This window comes from Macaca thibetana, chromosome 1 (genome assembly GCF_024542745.1).
Source record: "Macaca thibetana thibetana isolate TM-01 chromosome 1, ASM2454274v1, whole genome shotgun sequence".
In the NCBI taxonomy this organism is placed as follows: Eukaryota; Metazoa; Chordata; class Mammalia; order Primates; family Cercopithecidae; genus Macaca; species Macaca thibetana.
Window position 1 is genome coordinate 19,814,010 of NC_065578.1, and position 23,261 is coordinate 19,837,270.

General features: G+C 38.5%; 1 protein-coding gene across 20 annotated transcripts in view; it reads right to left on the reverse strand.

Annotated features, from left to right (window-relative positions):
* EIF4G3 (eukaryotic translation initiation factor 4 gamma 3) overlaps positions 1-23,261 on the reverse strand; it is a 374,608-nt gene that overhangs the window by 51,705 nt on the left and 299,642 nt on the right. For all 20 annotated transcript variants that reach the window (XM_050789764.1, XM_050789766.1, XM_050789763.1 and 17 more), the window contains 4 exons: positions 21,975-22,145; positions 15,053-15,250; positions 1,074-1,220; positions 424-660 (listed from right to left, as the gene is read on the reverse strand). In XM_050789764.1, coding sequence (XP_050645721.1) covers positions 424-660; positions 1,074-1,220; positions 15,053-15,250; positions 21,975-22,145 — 753 coding nt within the window. The remainder of the gene's footprint in view (positions 1-423; positions 661-1,073; positions 1,221-15,052; positions 15,251-21,974; positions 22,146-23,261) is intronic.

Below are 23,261 nucleotides of genomic sequence, written 5' to 3' on the forward strand. Positions count from 1 at the left end.
TATAGTATTTTTAATGATTTCTTATATTATGGTTAGATAGCTGTGTCATCAATTAGAGTATAAACTTTAGAAGCTACTGCTGGGTCTTCATTTCTGTATTACCCTTAGGCCATAGTAGTTTTCCTTTTCGTATTTCTGTTCCCAAATTGTCAAATGGTTACAGAAGAAGAAAAAAGAATATGAGACAAATAATCTGAAGAATCTACAAACTGGCTTTTACACAATTTGGGACCCTCCTCACCTCTGACTCTAATGGAAATGTAAGGAGCACGATGGTTGAACACTGACAATGAGATGGGCAAAAGAAGAAAAATAAACAGCCTAGACCTTTGGGACAAGACAGAACTATTTTGTTTGCAGTCTAAGTTCTTTTGCAACTGACAAGGAGCCTTTGTGAAGGTTTCTGAGCTTCTAGATTTTTACCTTTGCTTTTTCAAAGTCCAAGTCTTTGCCAATGGTGGTGAGCAGGCGACACAGGCACTCCAGGGATTCTTCATCATGGTTCTTTAGCAGCTTCACCACACAGTCGTGCATGATGGCTTCAGTCAGCATTTTGAGTTTAAAGAGTTCTCCAATAAACTTGATGTTGCCAATGGATCTCCGCCGGGCTTTGTCCTTGGCTTCTTCCAGTTCATCATGAAGCCTGGTCCTCTCCTCTGGCTGTTGTATAAGGAGGAATAATAGCATCTTGATGATGAAAGCTGTACTGCACAATAAACACTGAGATTCATGGTCTTTACTCTTTCTAGGGGTCAGATGCCTCGGAGAATCTAATAGCAAGTGTGAATCTACTCCTCAGAAAACTGAACTATACCCATCCATTTCAGATTTTTGGAATTCAGTGACCTCACTCAGGCTTAGATTGAATCGCTGGCATGGAAAATTGGGCTGTCCCCTATATTAGACACTAAAAGGAACAAAGCATTCCCCTAAACATTAATATGTTGTTTCAACATGAAAAAGGCAATAGGTCCCTCTTAAGGTAGCAGGGAGATGCTGTATCCAGCTTCCTGAAATTTCTACTTTACAGTGCTCAAAGTGTACAAGCACTGTCTTTCTATGAAAATACTTACAGCACTGGCAGCCTCAAGTTCTTTCTGCTTCTTCTCAAAGACATCATCATCTGCTTTATCTTTTTCAAACTCCTTCTGGCAACGGTTCAGTAGCAGCTTCCGGAAATTCACTGTGTTACCAGGCTTGTCTGCCATGGGTACTTTCAGCTACACCCAGACAGGAAAATAAAGAAAAGCAACAAGATTACTTAAAGACATTACAAATATTTGTTTGCTTTATTGTATGAAATATGCTGACTGAACCACAGGCAAGCATTCTATAAGAGGCAAACAATATAGCTTCAGGCATTTCATGATTCAACAGTAATATGTTTTAAATTTTATTTAGAAAAGACAGACATTCCTCTCATATAAATGTACTTTTTTTTAAGCCATGCTTCTAGCTGACATGGAAATCCTTGTCATATCATTGCAACTATAACCCTGAACTTATCTAGACCTTACTTTAAAAAAAAAAAAAACTGTGTAGAGTTATTACTTCTTTTTTTAAGAAGTACCATTGTAGTAAGTATTTTGGTTTAATAGGACACACAGAAATGACATAGGACAAGGGAGAATTTGCTGGCTATCACAAAACTGTTGTAGATGAGATCCTTATTGCATTTATGCAGAAGTTGGAATACTGGGGGATTTTTGATATATCTTTCCATTGGGGAATGTTATAATGTTAGTACTTACCTTGACTATAAATACAGTATGTTTATTGCTTATTGCTTATGTGCCATGAGAATATACTAGTCCTCCAAAAGTTTGGAAGCAACACCCTTACAAGGTTTCCATCCAAATCCAACAATAATTTTTTTCTAATAGTTGTAATAGCTCAAGGTTACTTGTAACCAAACACAGAGACATTCTTATGAACATACTTAGAATATAAAGACAGTAGACTGCAGCGGGGATTCTACTAAAATATTCTAATGTACAGATGACATCCCTCTGAGCACCATTTTGAACAGCTATTTCATTATATGATACAACAGTTTTTCTGGGATCACAAAGCGGCTTCCAAAGTTCTGGAATGTATGCATGGTCTTTGCCCTATGTACAATGGAAGATCTTTGTGAAAATAGGGTACACTGCATTCATACTCATGAAATAATTAATGTTATCAACCAGAATGAACTTGGTCAGCTGCTGATCAAGGCTGGATGGCTAGAAAAACTTACTGAGAACTGAGGATGATGATGCTATAGAATACCTGTACTAGAACTGATGGCACACTCTCCAATGTATTCCCTATCATGTATGAAAGATCATTTAACAGGTCCAGTTATACTCAACCACGTGTTACATTGCATATTTCCTTTCGGTAGGAAACATTATCTTAGGAAGAGGGGAACATCTTCAGATAATTTTTAGACAACCAAAGAAAAGGCTACTGTATCCTTAACTCCAAATTTAGGCTACATAAATGCAAACAACTATAGATCATTTCACAGTCAGGCCTACTCTAAAGTCACACAAGTCAGCCTTCAAGAAAAGAAATGCTACATGAAAGCAAGAGTTTTCCAAAGCAAAAGCCAAAAGTTGATTCTACCTTCTCTTATATAAGACCCAGAATACACAATAATGGACTAAGAAATACAAAAGAGAACCAAGAAGTATATTCAAAAGCAGGGTGGCATACAATAGAGCACCAACATGACATTAAATTTTAGAACTAAAGGTTCTAAAAATCAGCAGTTATATCCAATTTACTGCTTTATAGGAACATAAGTTAAACCAGCCACAAAATCCTAGCCAGCATCTTGGCATATTTACCTCCATCATCAGTATTGACATTAAGTGCATAACTGACTGATAAGAAAATAATAGTCCAGCCCACAATCTATCATCTCTAAAGAGATGTTTCCTACATTACAGATTTACTGTGTAGAAACTGGGAGAAATGAGGACAACAAACAACATGAAAATCTAAGCACTGCCATATGGTGAGAAGTGTAGGGAAGACTATTTTAAAAGAGCTGGGTTAAGGATCAAAAGTTTTGCTTACTTGCTATGTAAACAAAGGCAATTCTTTTAATCCAAGTTTCAGTTTCATCATCTAAAACAAGGGAGGCACAGTCTCTATGTCCAACTGAGAGGGCAGCTTGAGCATTCAGCATAGAAGCACTTTAATAAGCCACAGAAAAGTAAGCTGTAACTGAAATCGAAAGAGTGCTGGAATCTGAGTCACAAAATCAGAAACTGAATCCCAGCTCTTTCATTTAATCTACTACGTGAATTTGAGCAAGCTACCTCATCGAACCTCAGTCCTTACACCTGCAGAATGAGATATTCCAAAATGATTATAGATTAAGGAACATGATAAAACAGCTGTTGAAAAGGGAGCTCTGGACATAGTCACAATCCCAGCTCTGCCATGTGACTTTGGCCAAATTACTCAGTTTCACCAAACCTCTATTTCAAAAATGGGGTAAGGTATTATATCTATCTCTTAGGAGGTGTTATTGGGAGGATCAAATGAGGTATCTAAGGAAACAAATAGTGGCTGACACACAGTAAGGGCCCAATAAACAACTAGTATAGCTATATTTAACACTTGAAGCTCCATTTGACAGGCTTATGATTAAACATTAAGAGTAACCTATGTCGTAATAACATAGCTATCAAAGAAAGGATAAAGCAAAGTTAGCTCACTAAGCAATAAAGAGGAAATCACAAAATGCAAGAGAAACAAAAGTCTGCTATCCCAAAATGATGGTCAAGAGGAATTTCACATGAATAGGGGCATAAAGAACATGTAATCATGCATAAACTTTTCAGATATATTCACATGGAAGTATTAAAACTGAATAACAAGCAGAATGACTACAGATTTACAAAAATGTATCTCTGAATGAATGAATACCTAGCTACACAGCTCCTTGAAGACTTGTTTTGGAATATGACCTTAATATCCTCTGGGGATGGTTGACAGGGCTGTAGAAATATGGAAAGGGGCCAGTGAGAACATATCCTCTGAGAATAGTGATTCATGGTGATTTTCTTTCTTTCTTTTTTTGTCCTTAGGAGATGGTAAATTTGATAGGGCTGTAAGTGAGAACTTGTCTGCTGGACACTGGGTGGTCAGGAGACCCACTGAGATTGGTTAGTTGGAACAGAACATGAAGAGTGGATATCTTAATCTGCTTGGGCTGCTATAACAAAATACCATAGACAGGGTGGCTTAAACAATGGAAGTTTATTTCTCACAGTTGTGAAAGCTGAGAAGTTCAAAATCAAGGTACCGGCAGATTAAGTTCTTGGTGAGGACCCTCTTCCTGGCTCTTAAACGGCTGACTTCTCACTGTATCCTTACATGACAGGGAGAGAAACAGCTCAGGTGTTTCCTCTTCTAAGGGCACTAATCCCATTGTGTGGGCTCCACCCTCATGACCTCAACTAAACCTAGTTACCGCCCCCCACCCACCTCCTACACCTCCTAATACAATTATAGTAAGAGGGCTTCAAACTATTTTTCAGAGACACAACAGTGGACAAGGCAGATGCATGCAAATATGATCATGGATAATAGCAAGAATGAAAGGTAGTATGTGACAGTGAGAAAAGGATCTATTTAGACAACTACAATTTTCACTTAGTCCACGATCAACACTAAAATGTGTGGGTTTAAATGGGTTGTCTGGGACGGATTTCTTTTTCTCAGGGAGCAAGGGAGTCGGTGAGAATGTTTTAGTAAGGCTGCTTGATAAGCTGAATTCACTAGAAAGCACCTACCTTTTTATTTTTACACAGTAGTAAACAAACAATGTGGCATCAGTGTAATGACAGCCATTCACACACAGGTCACTCAGCAATCTTAGATATGAATGTTATCAGCATCAGGTAGTAATTTTCTTCAAGCAACGGGGCCTATACTGCTGGCATATTTGTTAGTATTGAGGGTGGACATGCTTATCCCCAAAAGGATCAAATTGTAGAGAATCATCAAGGGCTCTCAGCAGTGCGGTAATTATGGTAATCAAACAGAAATGAAAATGGAATAAGTCCTGGCCTTGGCTTAGCATGTTCAGGATTTTCAGTGCTGTCTCAGAACATAAAGATGTTAATGGTAATCCATGGCCCAGTAGTAATTTTGCCCCCAAATCATGTGCTAGTATGAAGTAAAGTATTTGTAATGAATAGTATAATGTAAGCAAGTGACACCTCTGTGCTAGCTCTAAAACTCCGGTTTCTAGAGGATAGTTTACTCTTAAAAAAAATTTTTTTTTGGAGACAGTGTCTCCCTATGTTTCCAAGGCTGGTCTCAAACTCTGGGGCTCAAGTGATCCTCCCACCTGTCTCTTGAGTAGCTGGGATTATAGGCATGTGCCACTACTCCTGGCCAAGGACGGTTTGCTCTTAAATGTGAAGTAAATAGCAATACAGCAATTTTAAAACATTGTTTAATAAACCAACATAACTCTCAGGCCCATGGTGATATACTATTTTCTATCAGTGGTTATATTATGATCTTAGGCAATTTAACCTGCCAAAACTGTACATAATACTCTGCATACTATGAACACATCTATCAAAATGGATCTCTGTTAGATATACCTGAAGAGGTATAGTTTTAGGATAAGCACATGATTCAAAAGGGAGTGGTCAGTTATGAAAGTATAAGTCATCTCTGATAATTTTTTTCTTCAACACATTATAAAATCTTCCATCAGGACAGTTACAAGTCCCTCCTTCTCCAGTTGACCGGCCACTCGCTGTTGCCCGCGGCCGACTTGTCATGTCTGCAATTCCAGGCTTTATTTTTTATGAGATTTAACTGCCTCTCTTTTTCTCTCAGTGTCTCTTCCTATTCTCGGTCCCGTCATTCTCCTCATGTTTTGCTTTTAAACACTTAAAGTGGCAATACTACAAGCTCTGTACCTGGAATAACAGTACACAGAATGCTTAAAAATCTGCCTTCAGTGCCATTCTTTGTAGCTGAAGTAGGCATGTCTCCCATAGCACAGATAAAACGTAACAAAACTACAGTCTCAGGGCATAAAAGAAACTCTTTCAAGTTGGTTATTCTTTCATTCAGGCATTTACCTACTCATTCACAACTATTACCTGCCAAGAATCATTCTAGGCATTGGGAATTCAGCAGTGAACAAAACAGAAAAAGTCCCTTCTCGTGGAGTTTATATTCTAGAGGGCTTCTGAGATGAGGATTCTCATTTCAATTATAATTAAGACAAAAGCAGAGCAATTTAAAATTGTACTTAAGTACAGATTTAGATACAGAACAACATTTTTCTTGTCCACTCTTTTCCATCTGCCACTTAATTCAGATGTCCTCCTCCTAAAAGAAGTGCTAAATTCTAGTTAAATGCTTTATTATTCATGAAGGAAGTCTCACAGACCTCTTCAGTCATTTCTAGTTGAACTAGCAGAAGCAGCAAAATACTCCAGAGGCGCAGCTGACCATCTCTTATGATTCCCTCTTAGTAGAGCTTGGTGGACACGGGCAGCTGCATATATGGATGGATATGTACATATGTGTGTGTATACGGTATTACAGAGCAACGAGGGAAAGCTGAATCCATTACATCAATTTCCTCTATAAATCTAAAGGAATCTTTCCTAAAGGCCTACCCTTTAAGACTTCATGAAAAAATTAACAAACAAAATAATTTTATACTCTAGGATTCACCTAATCACTGCAAAGTTACAAAAGAGGTTTTAAATGGAGGTGTGCAATCAATGTGAATGACATGGAAAGAGAAAAATGGCTTAACAACTGCTCTAAACAATGAGAACACATATTCTCCTCAATCTTACAATCTCAACAGTCTAGGCCAGGGTTTTTAAACCTCAACACTACTGACATTTGGGGTAGGATAATTATTTCTTGTGGAGGGCTCTCCTGCACACTATAGAAAGCTTAGCAGCATCCTCATCCCATACCCACTAAGATGCCATACGAATAACCAAGAAGGCCTCCAGACACTGCCAAATGTCCTGAGGTGGGGGTGGGAGGGAATGTCCCTGGTTGAGACCAGACTCCCAGATACTAGTTTAAATTTTTATTCACTGTCTTCGGTTTCTTTGATTCTGTTGGTAGGTATTATTTTTCAAGCTAATAATTACCTTAAGGAAATTTTTCTAAATGCCTGTGGTCTAGAGGTTTGCAAAATGATGTATACAGTAGATCTTTCCTGTCTGATTTCACAAGAAACCTTAGCATAGTAAACAGGGGCTTGAAGGAAACAAATCTGCTTACGCCTGCATTGTTGAAACATATACTAACAGCTCAATTTTGGGCATTTCACTTTTGGGCAACACTGGTCCGTGGACATGTCATCTTGAAAAAGCAATTCAGTAGACTCCATTTCTTTTCTTTTTTTTTTTTTGAGACAGGGTCTTGCTCTGTCACCCAGCCTGGAGTGCAGTGGTGCAATCTTGGTTTACTGCAACCTCCACCTCCTGGGTTCAAGTGATTCTTGTGCCTCAGCCTCCCAAGTAGCTGGGGTGACAGGCATGCGCCACCATGCCCAACTAATTCATTTCTTTTCTAACAGTACAAAATAAAATAGCACACACTCAGGTATCCATTGCCCAAATGTGTCAAATCTTAACATTTTGCCATACTTGTTTTAGATCTTTTACTTAAAAAAAAAAAAAATCAGTGACTGTGTGTCTGTGTGTATACACAAATATTAGAGACAGGGTCTTGCTGTCACCCAGGCTAGAGTGCAATAGCGCCATCATAGCTCACTGCACCCCTAAACTCCTGGGCTCAAGTGATCCTCTTGCCTCAGTCTTTGGAGTAGCTGGGACTACAGGTGCATGCCACCACACTCAGCTTTTTTACTTTATTTTATTTTATTTTTTTGAGACAGGGTCTCACTCTGCTCACCCAGGCTGGAGTGCAGTGGCCCAATCATAGCTCACCGCAGCCTTGACCTCTTGGGCTCAAGTGATCCTCCCACCTCAGCACCTGCCTAATTTTTTTCTATTTTTTTGTAGTGACAAGGTCTCACTATGTTGCCCAGGTTGGTCTCCAACTCCTAGGCTCACGTGATCCTTCCACCTCAGCCTCCCAAACTAGGATTATAGGCATGAGCCACCATAGCTGGCCACTTTTTCAGATTTTAAGAAACTAAATATTACAGTAAAACTTAAAAGCCGGTAGTGGCTTTTAAGCTTTTCACTCTATTGCTTGTTTTTGTTTTGAAAACTTTTTAAGATTCAGCTCAATTAATTATGAAAAAGCAAACTCCATAAACACCACCAGGTATGGTACCAGGTCAAGATACAGAACACTGAAAGCTTCTCAGAAGCTTCTCTTAAATTACCTTCCAAAGCACATCCACAACCCCCTCTCTGTCTCCAAAGTTATACAAAAGCCTTCTAGACTTTTATAATAACTTTCTTGCTTTTGTTTTACAAAGAAAACATGCAACCCCTAACACTACAGACAGGTATCCCCAAACACCCAAGTTAGTTTTTGTTTCATTTTTGAACATTAAATAAATAAATCATATAGTATCTTTTTGGGTCTGCCTTCTTTTACTCAAACTTACTCTTGTGAGAATCCATGTCCATGTAGTTGTACTTCAGATTCACTGTCCTTGTATAAACATGCTACAATTTATCCATTCTACTATTAACAGGCATTTATTCATGTTTTTTTTCTGTATAAAAAAATGCTACAACATTTTTGTATATATTTCCTAGCATATGAGATATCTATGTTTATTGGTTGTGTATATACCTAAGAATTAAAATGCTAGTTTTGGCAGAAAAACTTCAGCTTTAGTATATAATGCTAAACAATTTCCAAAGTGGCTGTTGCAATTCACATTACCATGACCAGTATGCGAGAGTTCTTGTTGCTTCACATGTATGTAAATCTCTGGTAAATGTAGCAATTTGGTGTTATTGCATAGTACATGAACATCTTTAACATTATTGCCCAATTGCCCTCATAAATGGTTGTATTCATCTTTAAAAGCATTTAAAATGGGATTTTTAAAAAAAATCTAGTGGGGATGAATTTTATAGAACTATAGTTTATCTTTTCTTAGTTTATCACTTCCCTAATAATGAATAACATTGAATGTCTTTTTTTTTCCCTTAAAAAAAACACAAAAAAACGAGATACATGTGCAGGTTGTACAGGTTTGTTACATAGGTATACATGTGCCATGGTGGTTTGCTGCACCTACTGACCCGTCCTCTAAGTTCCCTCCCCTCAACTCCCACCCCTAACAGGCCCTGGTGTGTGTTGTTCTCCTCTCTGTATCCATGTGTTCTCAACGTGAAACTCCCACTTATGAGTGAGAAGATGTAGTGCTTGGTTTTCTGTTCCTGTGTTACTTTGTGGAGGATGATGGCTTCCAGATTCATCCATGTCCCTGAAAAGGACATGATCTCATTCCTTTTTCTGGCTGCATAGTATTTCATGGTGTACATGTACCACATTTTCTTTATCCAGTCTATCATTGATGGGCATTTGAGTTGGTTCCATGTCTCTGCTATTGTAAATAGTGCTGCAAAAACACACGCATGCATGTGTCTTTATAGTAGAATGATTTATATTCCTTTGGTTAAACACCTAGTAATGGGATTGTTGGGTCAAATGGTATTTCTGGTTCTAGATCCTTGAGGAATCATCATACTGTTGAACTAATTTACACTCCCACCAACAGTGTAAAAGCATTCCTGTTTCTCCACAGCCTTGCTAGCATCTATTGTTTCCTTTTTAATAATCACCATTCTGACTGGCATGAGATGGTATCTCATTGTGGTTTTGATTTGCATTTCTCCGATGATCAGTGATGCTGAGCTTTTTTTCATATGTCTGTTAGCTGCGTAAATGTCTTATTTTGAGAAGTGCTGCCATTGATTATCTTTTCTAAAGTTTATCAACCAATGGATTTTCATTTCTATGAACTACCCATATTTTTATTGGGCTGTTTTTTTCCTTACTGATTTGCTTCTTTTTCCTCCTTAATTCTGGATTCTAATATTCTGTCAGTTAATGCACTCCAAACATACTCCTAGGTTGTAGTTTTATCTTTGTATTTATTTACAGTATCTTTTGCCGCACCAAAGATTATAAATTTTAACAGTCAAATCTTACACCTTTATCCTTCATGTTTTGAATCTTGCTAAAGACATCTTTCCCTACTCAAAGTTCATGAAAATAGCCTCCTCGATTTTTTTTGTTTTTTTTTTGAGACGGAGTCTCGCTCTGTCGCCCAGGCTGGAGTGCAGTGGCGCGATCTCGGCTCACTGCAAGCTCCGCCTCCCGGGTTTACGCCATTCTCCTGCCTCAGCCTCCTAAGTAGCTGGGACTACAGGCGCCCGCCACCTTGCCCGGCTAGTTTTTTGTATTTTTTAGTAGAGACGGGGTTTCAGTGTGTTAGCCAGGATGGTCTCGATCTCCTGACCTTGTGATCCACCCGTCTCGGCCTCCCAAAGTGCTGGGATTACAGGCTTGAGCCACCGCGCCCGGCCTCGATTTTCTTATAAAAGGTTACCTTTTCAAATTTAGATATTTAATAATCCTATAATGTTTGATGTGTGTAGTAGGATCCTATGATTCTATGCTCACTGTTACTATTTTATTTCAGTCTCTCAATCCCTCAAAAGTAATCAACTATGGTGTTAGAAGTCAGGACAGTGGTTACCTTTTTTGCTTTCCCTGAGACTGAGTCTCACTCACTCTGTCACCAGGCTAGAGTAAGTACCATGGTACTATCATGGTCCACTGCAGTCTTGACCTCCTGAGCTCAAGGGATCCTCACATCGGAGCCTCCCTAGTAGCTGGGATTACAGGTGCGTGCCATCATGCCTGGCTAATTTTTCAATTTTTTATTTGTAGAGACAGAGTCTCATGTTGCTCAGTCTGGCCTCAAACTCCTGGGCTCAAGCAATCCTCCTGCCTCAGCTTTCCAAAGTGTTGACATTACAGGTGCAAGCCACCGCACCTGGTCCTAGCTGCCTTTAGAAAAGAGTAAAGAGTATTGAAAAGGGTCTAAGGTGTTGCTGATATACATTGAGCTGTACAGTAATGATCTGTATACCCTTCTGTAAGCATGTTGCATTGGTGTGTTGAAGCTGGTTCATATTGGTTTATGACAGACAACTGTTTAACAGTAATTTTGTGAGTCTTGTCAAACTGTCAGTAGATTACAAATAGTCCTGAGGACAGCATTTACATCATTAAATTTGGCAAATGCAACAAATGAAGAATTTCAACCCAGAAAGCACATATATTAGTCATATTTCAACAAAAAAGTTTCAAAGATTAAAAACATACATGAAAGAGATAAAAGTCAGGTGCAGTGGCTAACGCTTATAATCCCAGCACTTTGGTAAGGACGCAGGAGGATTGCTTGAGCCCAGGAGTTTAAGACCAGTCTGGGCAACATATTGAGATTCTGTCTCTATTAAAAAATTAAAGATTAACTGGACACGGTGGTTCGTGTTTATGGTACTAGCTACTCAGGAGGCTGAGGTGGGAGGATCATGTGAGCTCAGAAGGTTGAGAAGGCAGGAAGCCCAGATCCTGCCACTGCACTCTAGCCTGGGTGACAGAACAAGACAAAAAGGAAAGGGAAGGGGAAGGAAAAGAAGAAAGAGGCCAGGCATGGTGGCTCACATCTATGGTCCCAACACTTTGGGAGGCTGAGGCAAGCGGATCACTTGAGCTCAGGAGTTCCAGATCAGCCTACAACATGTCGAAACCCTGAAACACTACATTTATAAAAAAATACAAAAATTAGCTGAGCATGTGCCTGTAGTTCCAGCTACTTGGGAGGCAGAGATGGGAGGATTGCTTGGACCCGGGAATTTGAAGTTGCAGTGAGCTGTGATCACGCCACTGTACTCCAGCCTGGGATACAGAGCGAGATCTTGTGTGGGAAAAAAAAAAAAAAAAGGAAGGGAGGGAGGGAGGCAAACTCCAGAATACAAGGATAAAAGAACACGAGAGACAGAGAGAGAGAGGTAGAGGCAGCAGAGGGAGGGAGGGGAGAGAGAGAGAGAGAGAGAAAGAGATGGTTGAATAAGTTACGGTATATGCATATTATGAAATATTATGCAATTTGTATAAAAGTATGAGTAAAATATATCTGTAATGACCTAGAGGGCTGCCCAAAACATTTATTAAGTTAAAAAAACAAAAAGGCAAACTGAAAATAATTTATATAATTCAATTAAAGCAAAACCAAAAAAATACCTCTTTATACATACACTCATATTTTCATATGATTTTATAAATATGAAGAAAACTGTAGATGATTACATCAAAACCATTCACAGTGACTATCTGATAGGGAAGGAAGATTAACTGCCTGGGGCTGCAAGCAGACAGTAATAACTGTATTAACTATACCATTTGACTTGTTCAAATAGGTTGTTATCTTATAATTTAAAATAATCCAGGAGGCCAGGAGATGGCTCCTGCCTGTAATCCCTGCACTTTGGGAGGCCAAGGCGGGAGGAGCACTTGAGCCTAGGAGTTTTTGAGACCAATCTGGGCAAATAGTGAGACCTCATCTCTACTAAAAATAAAAAAAATAGCCAGACCTGGTGGTGCTGTGTGCCTACAGTCAAGCAGGAGGACTGCTTGAGCCCAGGAGTTTGAAGCTTCAGTGAGCTATGATCACAATACTGGACTCCAGCCTGGGCAACAGAGCAAAAGACCTTGTCTCAAGCAAAATAAATAAACAATCCAATAAAGTTTTCAAAAGTCTCATAAGTGGGTGGCTTGTCTATAATTTCTTCCTATTCCAATCCAATTTGTACTTATTGCCAGATCATTTCAAAAGCCATTTTCATCAATATCACTCCTCCACTAAACTGCCTGAACACCACTTAACTGCCTATCTGATAAAATTCAAAACTGGGAAAGGGCACTGAAGTGTGATCCAGAGGATCTGGGATCCAGTCCTAATTTTAATGAGTGACCACAGGATGCCATGGCTACCACAATGAAAATGAGCGCCCAGAAATGGAAAATTAGTTTGCTTCCATAGAACTATGGCACATCAGGAGACACTATGGCAAGTGATTGAGTTAAATAATCCCTGATTTGGATTCTAGCAATGCCACTTACTACTTATATCACCCCGAGCAAGTTATTTTTCCTTTTTAAGCTCAGTTTTTGGTTCAATAAAGTGGGGCTGACCTTTCAGAGTTAGAATAACCATTAAAAATAATATGTATACATAAAGCCTCTACCCATATTTCAACTTAGTAGGTGCTGAATAGATTATTTTTATTATAATAATAATCATCCTCATTCTATAGCGAACATTCAAAACCTTCACAAATTGGACCTAAAAGGTCCAGTATAGTTTCAGTTTATTTAGGGTTAACTACAGGACAAACACTGAGCTAGAAATTTTGTAATCTCATTTTTTTAAAATTAATTTTATCCTTATAATATTGTAAATGGTATGAATTAATCTCATTTTATGGATTAAAAACAGGGGCTTAAAGACATTGGTAACTATTCTAAGGTCATAAAGTTAGGAAGCGGCAGAGTAGGAACTATTTTATCTTATCTTAATTTTATTTTATTTTGAGACAGAGTCTCACTCTTATCACCCAGGCTGGAATGTAGTGGTGCAGTCTCTGCTCATAGCAACCTCAGCCTCCCTCCTGAGTTCAAGTGATTCTCCTGCCTCAGCCTCCCAAGTAGCTGGGATTACAGGCGCATGCTATCATGCCCGGCTAATTTATGTTACCACACCCAACTAATTTTTGTATTTTTAGTAGAGACAAAGTTTCGCCATATTGCCCAGGCTGGTCTCAAACTCCTGACCTCAGCCTGCCTCAGCCTCCCAAAGTGCTGAGATTACAGGCATAAGCCACCGTGCCCAGCCTGGAATTTCATTTTAAAGTTTAAATTTTAAACCTAGAGCTGTGACTCCAAAGCCACACTTACTGCTTCAGAATTGAGCCTGCTTAGAATATGTTCTTTCTTCTCCAAATGTGTATTCCCCATTATCTCAGGTCCAACTCAAACTCTATTTGCTTTGTAAAAGTTTTGTGGCTCTCCCACCAACATACTGTTTTTTTTTTCTTCCAACTTATTTTTCAGTCTAACCATCCATTCAGGCATTAAGATACTGCTACATCACACAATACCTTTTAAGTATTTTTTTTTCTTGGAAATACTTATTTTCAAAATGGATTTTGAGTTCCTTTAAGACAGAAGATGTGACTTTTCCAAACCCCAAAAGACTTACCTACCTTTGACATAGGTAGTCAAAACTATTGGTAGAATGAGAGAATTTTGCATTTTCATAGCTTGTTTCTAAGCAGCAAGGCACGACAACGAGTTGTAATAATTAAGAAAAAATCCAAATGTTAAAGGACAGACATTTCTGACACAAGTACCTTGGTAACAACAGGAAGAGAAAACACAGATGATACATGGCAGTTTATGATCGTGGGATAGAGGACAATGAACACTAATCAGAAGCTCTTTGGTCTCCCTCTCTGTCTTGCCCTAGATTTGACAGGCTGTGGAGATTAAATGGCTTCAGACAATGTAAACAGAGAGAAATCTAACAGTTTCTATGACATGAAATTATCAGCTTTGAAATCTTTTTGACTACAGAACAACTATCCTTTCATTTTCACAGAGATTAGAATTAGAATCAACGTGTTTTTAAATTTCAAACTTAATTAAATGTGAAAGCATGCATTTGCTTGCTTTCCATAAGAGACACACAGGAAAAATTTGTTGCCTATGACAATAATTTTACATTACTAATTCAAACCTGACTCAATCTTTCTTATGTTGAATGGGCCCATCTCATGTCCATTTCAGTACAGACTTCATATCCCCTACAGAGGGGAGTATACGTTTTAATAAAGCAAGATTGTCTTTATATAATGAGGATATATCAATAAATACTAAAAATATATTCTCCCCTTTATGTTGCCCCAATAACACTTCTGGGAAGAATGTGTAGTGAGGGGAGAATATACCTCTTGAAGATTTCTGGTTTTACTCCTTCCTCTCTTCTTACCGTTACTAAACATCGACACATGTTTGCGTAAGCCACAGAGAAACTGGGTTCATCAATAGCCTTCTCAAAGACCAGGTCAATAACTCCTTTCAGCCGCTCCTCTGTATCAACAGTAAGTCCTGACACTTGCTTCATCAGTTGATTGAACATCTGTGGTGTCAATTTATTTAAGATACTTCGAACTTTTCTAAAAAGCTCCTAGAAGGGCCACAAAAAAGAATAGCATTAGAGTAACTTAGAGTAACTGTGACAATATGGTACTTTCTGTAATGATTAATTTTTAAAATAATGTATAAGTTCAACTTCTCAAATTATTAACAAGGACTGTGAACTAGTTATAGAAATAATTAATCTATTTTAACAAATAGTCAGAAATTACCTTCTTTTCACTACTGAGGAGAATTCTAGAAATAGGTATATACACACTGAGCTGGTGGGAGCATTATCTGTTAACATTTCTAAGGGCAATTTGACAATGTGTATCAAAAGCTTTAAGATTGTGTATGTAACCTTTGAACCAGTAATTATACTTTTAGAAATGTATTTATATTTAGCGATACGTAAAAATATTTTAGCCACACTAATTTCCATCATAATAACCCATTACAGAAAATAACTTTGATGTAAAAAAATAGAAATTTGTCTAAATTATGGTATAATATAAATAATGGTATGAAATACTAGGCAGGAGTCTTTTAAAATAATGTTATAAAATCTCTATTAAAAAAAAAAAAAAAGGAATTGAAGATCTTCCTAGACTAGTAAAAGGAGATATACAACTCCACTTAATGGTGAAAGGCAAAATGATTTTTGCCCCTAAGATTGAGAATAATGCAAAAAATGTTTCTTCTCACCATTCCCATTCAACATCATAACAGAGGTCCTAATCAATGCAATAAAGCAAAGAAAAAGCAATAAAAGGTATGTAGATTGTAAAGGAAGAAATAAAACTCTATGCAGAGAAGATAAAATTGTCTACATAGACAATCATAAGGAATCTACAAAAAGACCAGAATAAGTCAGTCTAGCAATTGTAGGATACAATGTCAAAATGCAAACATCAACTACTTTTCTATATATTACCAATAAATAACCAGAAATTATTTTTTTAAAGTACCATTTACAGCAGCACCAAAATCTATAAAATGTTTAGCCAAAAAACTAACAAAAGGTCAGCAGTGGTGGCTCACACCTTTAATCCCAACTTGGGAGACTGAGGTGGGTGGATTAGTTGAGGCCAGAGGTTCAAGACCAGCCTGGCCAACATGGCAAAACGCCATCTCTACTAAAAACAGAAAAATTAGCTGGATATGGTAGTGCATGCCTCAAATCCCAGCTACTCTGGAGGCTGAGGCACAAGAAGTACTTGAACCTGGGAGGCGGCTGCAGTGAACTGAGATTGCATCTCTGTATTGCAGCTTGGGCAACAGAGAGAGACTCTGTCTCAAAAAAAAAAAAAAAAGAAAGATGGAAAAAAATACGAAAACTATAAATCACTGATGAAGGAAATCGAAGAGGGCTTAAATAAATGAAGATATATATCATGTTCATGTATTAAAAGATTCATTATTGTCAAGATGTCAGTTTTCTCCAAAGTGATCTACAGATATATCATAATCCAAATCCTAATAGGGTCTTTTGTTTTTTGTTTCGGGTAGAAAACAAGGAGCTGATTCTACAATTTATATGAAAAGATACACACACATACACACACACACACACACACACACACACACACACACACACACACAAAAAAAAAAAAAAACCCTAGAAAAGCCTAAACAATTTTGAAGAAAAAAAAGAAGTTGGAGAATTGAATTCACACAACCAGATTTCAAAACTTTCTATATAAAGACAGAGAGGTGTTGGCCAGAGGACAGACATAGCTTGATGAAGAATGTAGAGTCTAGAAATAGATGCACACATATATGATGAACTGATTTTTAACAAAGATGCCAAAACATTTCAATGGAGAAAGGATAATCTTTTCAACAAATGGTGCTGTAACAGCTGGACATCCACAAGAAAGGGGAGAAAAAGAACCCTGACCTATTATCTTGGACCTTGTACAAAACTCAACAAAAATTGGATCACAAAACTAACTGTGAAACCTAAAACTATAAACTTCTAGAAGACAACACAGTAGAAAAACGTTGTTTTCTTGGGTTTATGCAAATATTTCTTAGATATGACAGCAAAAGCACAATCATGAATGAAAAGGTTAATTCAGTATTATCAAAATTAGAAACCAGCTGGGTACGGTGGCTCATGCCTATAATCCCAGTATTTTAAGAGGCTGGGGTGGGTGGACTGTTCGAGCCCAGGAGTTTGAGACCAGCCTGGGCAACATGGCAAAACCCTGTCCCTACAAAAAATACAAAAATTAGCTGAGTACGGTGGCACGCACCTGTAGTCCCAGCTACTTGGGAGGTTTAGGTGGAAGGACTGCCTGAGCCAGGGGAGGCTGAGGTTACAGTGAGCTGTGATTGTGCCACTGCACTCCAGTCTGGGCAACAAAGTGGGGCTATGTCTCAAAATAAATAAATAAATAAATAAATAAAAATAAAAATAAAAACAACTGCTCTGTGAAAGACACTGCTGAAAGAATGAAAAGAGGCTGGGTGCAGTGGCTCATGCCTATAATCCCAGCTCTTTGGAAGGCAGATTGCTTGAGCTCAGGAGTTTCGACACCAGCCTGGGCAACATGGCGAAACCCCATTGCTACAAAAAATACAAAAATCAGCTGGATGTGTAGTAAGCACCTGTAGCTCTAGTTGTGGGGCTGAGGCAGGAGGATTGCTTGAGCCTGGGAGTTCAAGGCTTCAGTGAGCTGACATCATGCCTCTGCACTCCAGCATGGGTAACAAAGGGAGACTCTGTCTCCAAAAAAAAAATTACATACACACACACACACACACACACACACACACACACACACACACACACACACACACACATACACAAAAAATCATTTATTAGCTAAGCTACAGGAGTTCATGCCTGTAATCTCAACACTTTGGGAGGCCAAGGCAGGAGGATTGCAGGAGGCCAAGAGTTCAAGACCAGTTTGGGCAACACTGCCTCTAAAAAATTTTTAGGCCAGGCGCAATGGCTCACACCTGTAATCCCAGCACTTTGGGAGGCGAAGGAAGGCGGATCACTTGAGGTCAGGAGTTCCAGACTAGCCTGGTCAACATGTGAAACCCTGTCTCTACTAACAATACAAAAAAATTAGCTGGGTGTGGTGGGGTATGCCTGTAGTCCCAGCTACTTGGGAGGGTGAGGCCGGAGAATCGTTTGAACCCAGGAGGTGGAGGTTGCAGTGAGCTGAGATCACATCACTGTACTCTAGCCTGGGCGATGCAGCGAGACTCCGTCTCAAAAAAAAATAAAAAATAAAAAATAAATTGTAACAAATTAGCCAGGTATGGTGGTCCATGCCTATAGTCTCAGCTACTTGGGAGGCTGAGGTGGGAGCCTAGGAGGTTGAAGCTTCAGCGAGACACCATCGTGCTACTGCACTCCAGCCTGGGCAACAGATTAAGACCCTCTTTCAAAAAAAAAAAAAGCCTGAGATGGTAGCTCATGACCAGCCTGGGCAACAGAATGAGACCTGGTTTCTACAAAAAAATTAGCCAGGCATTGTGGCACATGCCTGCAGTCCCAGATACTTGAGAGGCTGAGGAGGGAGGATCGCTTGAGCCCAGCAGATCAAGGCTGCAGTGAGCTGTGATAGTGCCACTGCACTTCAGCCCTGGTGACAGAGTGAAACCCTGTCTCAAAAAAAAAAAAAAAAAAAAATCATTTCACTGTAACTAAATATCTAGTTGATGTCCACTAAATTTTGTGTTAGGTACAAATGAAGCACAAAGCAGTTATTGCCTTCCACAGAATCAAAATCTAGTTGCAGGGACAATACATTTAAAAACGAAGCGATAAAGCAAGTACTAGGGTTGATTAGAGACCAGAAAGGGGAATAGTTTAGGTACATGAGGTCAGAGGCACTGGATTAGTCGAGGAATGCCTTTAGAAGGAAATGAGGGCCGGGGGTGGTGGCTCACGCCTGTAATCCCACATTTTTGGAGGCTGAGGTGGGCAGATCACCAGTTCAGGTGATAGAGACCATCCTGGCTAACATGGTGAAACCCGGTCTCCACTAAAAATACAAAAAGTTAGCCAGGCGTGGAGGCACATGCCTGTAATACCAACTGCTTGGGAGGCTGAGGCAGGAGAATCGCTTGAACCCAGGAGGCAGAGGCTGCAATGAGCCAGGATCGCACCATTGCACTCCAGGCTGGGTGACAGAGCGAGAGAGAGGGACTCCATCTTAAAAGAAAAAAAAAAAAAAAAAGAAGGAAATGATAATTGGGCCAGATAATAAAGGATAGAAAGAGCTGGCTAAAGGGAAGAAAAAAAAATAAAGTAGATATTTGATGAAAGAGAAAACACTTTAGGAAGGAATTGTTAATGAGGATTTTCTAGCCTGCTAATTGAGAGAACACGCTGGAAATATCAGAAGACTAGCCTTCTCTGGTTGTGAGTGAAAATGACATATTGAACGCTAGGTTAAAAAGCTCGAATGGAAAGACAAAAATCAGTGTTTCAGGTAGATGACTCAGGCAGCCTCAGTAGAAATGTTGTTAACAGAGGAGAAAGAAGAAAGAGAATGCAGGGAATCCTAGGGGTAGAAGCCCAGACATGTCCTGAGGCAATGATTTCCTAGAAATGCTTCAAGAAGATGAGAATAAGGTCATCGACAGTGGTCGTTCATAATGCTGATTTAAATGATTTAATATAGTAGTAGGAACATAAGGGAAGGCAACAAATCAAGTCCATATTTAAAAGAAAGTGTCAAGAAAAAGAAGGTTGTACTGGCTCTGTAAAGGAATTTTAATAATTCTCCATTGGATTTCTTTTATCTACTTACTAAAGAAAACCTATTAATTAATGCTACCTCATATCAAGATAATTATTGTTTCTGAAATAAGACTTAATAATGGAGAGAACTCTGTTATAAACAAGCAGATTACAAGTTATAACAACTGGACTATTCTTTTATGACGCTTGACAACTTTTGAAGCTTTAGTTTCCTCATATGAAAAAAAAGGGTAACATCTATTTCCTCATTATAGGTACAGTAAGAATTTAATAAAGTAAGGCATTAATCCAAGTGCCTTAAATACATCTTCATTGTCAATTATGAAGATCCAGTAGGAAGTTTTAACTATCTTCATACAGGCCATTTAGGCCCATTATCATTAAGCATTTCTCAGGGAGATTGGAGAGAGGGACAAAGAAGGCTTTTTTTTTTTTTTTCCCCCTCCAAAAAAGGTTGAGATATGTTGAAATGGAGAGAAATGTAGGGACTTGATCTCAGCAATGTGAAGAAGGATGTCCTTAGGAACCCTGTGGCAAATGTTTGGGGATAATCACTACAGAGATAAACAAAAGCAAGCCGCCAATTACAGTTTGACAGCACGGCTAGTTGACGGATTGCTTCATCTTCATCTCTGTTTTGTATTAACTACTCTGTGGGTTCGCTTATTTACTGAACAATTATTTACTGAGAATTTACTCTCTCGAACAGTGGTCCCCAACCTTTTGGCACTAGGAACTGGTTTTGTGGAAGGCAATTTTTCCACAGACCAGGGTTGGGGATGGGGTTGCGGGGGGAAGAGGAACGTGGTTTTTGGGATAAAATTATTCTACCTCAGATCATCAGGTATTAGTTAGATTCTCATAAGGAGCGTGCAGCCTAGATCGCTTGCATGTACAGTTCACTCCTATGAGAATCTAGGGCTGCCACTGATCTGACAGGAGGTGGAGCTCAGGTGGTAATGCTCTTTTGCCACCACTCACCTCCTGCTGTGTGGCCCAGTTACCAACAGGCCACCGACTGGTACTAGGGGTTGGGGATCCCCTGTTCTCTGAGGTTACGTGATGGAACTGAATCAGAACGATATCTAAGGCCCATCTCCGCTCTCAGGGACATCATCATACTGAGCACTTAACCAAGCTCCAGGAACCATGCCAAATGGTTTATATTATTTCATTCAATCTTAACACTGGCCCTATGAGGCACTCAATGTTTGTAACTTCATTTTATAGTTGAGATTAAGAACCTGCCTAACAGAATCAGGATTCTGCCTCCAGACCTGGAACTTTGAACTGCTACACTTAACTGTTCATGGTGAGAGAAAAGATATATAAGGAATCAAGATGCTCAAAAGTTAGTAGGTGATCTGTGATGCTTAGCTCTGGTACAAGTGTGAATTTTAAGAGACTCCAGTTTTGGTGCCTAGAAGCAAAAACATCTGAAGTCGCAGAGGTAACCTGGGGATAGGAATTGACATTGTGTATAAAGCAAAAGATGAATAAAGGCTTTATATAATCTGACACATAAAAATTAATTTTGTGTCAATAAAATAAATCCATTCAATTTATCCTCATAATTCTGAGGGCAGGATATGCATAAAAAGATTCAAAGAATTAAATTTTATTCCAAAAGCCTTCAAAACAAGATGAGTTTCTAAATTCTAGCTTATTGGCAATGAAGGCCTGACAAAGAACATAAAGCAATGTAATAATTAGGATAAATAGGATAAAGAGACTCAATCACTGAGAATCTAAAAATGTATTTTAAAGAAAAGCAAATATTAACTTAAGCCTGAATTACATAAGTCTATGACACATGAAACCTCTAGACCTGGAAACTATTCTGAAAAAACACACAAAAAGCAATTTCAAGAGAAAACAGTAGGTTGTCTGGCATCCATAATGGCTTTTAGAATAATTCTTTTAATAGGAAAACATTATAAAAAGTCTTAAACTGATTATCTCTACAAACATTAGCAAAGCAAAATAAGTTTGAACAAAATCAACATAATTTCAAAACAATGTCAGGATATGCTTTTGTTCTCACCTGGGTTTTAATGTTTTCGGGATCATCGGCTTGGCTGTCTCGTTTTTGGCTGGGCTTCCAGGCATTTTCTGCCTTTTTTAGGTGTACATCTTCTTTTACAGAAACTGTGATAATCTTTCTTGGTTCTCTTCTTTGGCCAGGTTGAGATCTTCGTGGTCCAACATTCAACAACTAGGACAAGAATATTACAGCTATTCAGAGTACTTACAATTTATTGTCTTTGCTGTGCTGTTCAAGTCAAGCCTGATGACCACACCAAGCAATGCTAGACACTCAAGCTGGATGTAATCTTTTTGCGGGGTAAAAAAACAACCTCAGAAGACCATCAATGTAATATTCTCCACCACTACAATTTTTGAACAAGAGGCCTTTTGAACAAGATGTTTGACAAAGCTGTTACTTCTAATGAGAAAGACTACTTCTAACTGAAGCTTTATCTTTTATTAGTTGCATAACTGTGGACTGGTCACTTCAATAATTACAAAAATTCAAAGGTAGTTATCATCCCAGTTACAAATCTGCTAAAATTGCGTTTCTACAATCCCAGGGTAAAATGCAAATAAAACATCAACACTAAGCCTTACTGTAGATCATAAAATATTCCACTTGATATGTTGGGTCAGAAATACTAAAATAAACTCATTATATATCATCGATGAGAGTCAAACTAAATTACTCCCTGAAAAAAAAATGTCTTCCTTTTATTTGTCAGCTCTGTTCCTGCTGGATTCCCACTATACTCTTGTGTTAAAACCAAAGTATGTTGCCATGTTATACTGCCAGCACACTAAGTAGAGATAACAGAGTAAGTTAAAAGTTGCATTTTGTGTATCAAAACATTCATAACAATTACTATCTTAAATGCTTGGAAATAATTTTTCAAGGTTAAACATTTGGGTTGACACTAAGCTCTGCTACCTTCAAGCAGACCTGCTGCATGTTGACAACCTTTACTTTTTCTGATATATCATTCTTTTAGTGCTGAGCAAATATTGCCATCAGATTTTTTTTTTTTCTTTCTGAGTTGTACTGAAGGGCTAGCCATTAGATTTCAAGAGAGAATAAAAACTTCATACAAAGCACACATAGATGAGAATCATTTCTCACTTAAGGCCCCAATGCTGCCCTTTTGAATTCATAAAACACTTCAGAGAAAGAAGTACAGACTTTAACATCATTTATTATATAAAAAGGCAGTTTCTAGGAGATACACAGTCTGGGGCCTAAGCTGCTAAGCTCAAACACCTTTACACATCAATCATTCTCAGAATTATTCCTTTATGCTTC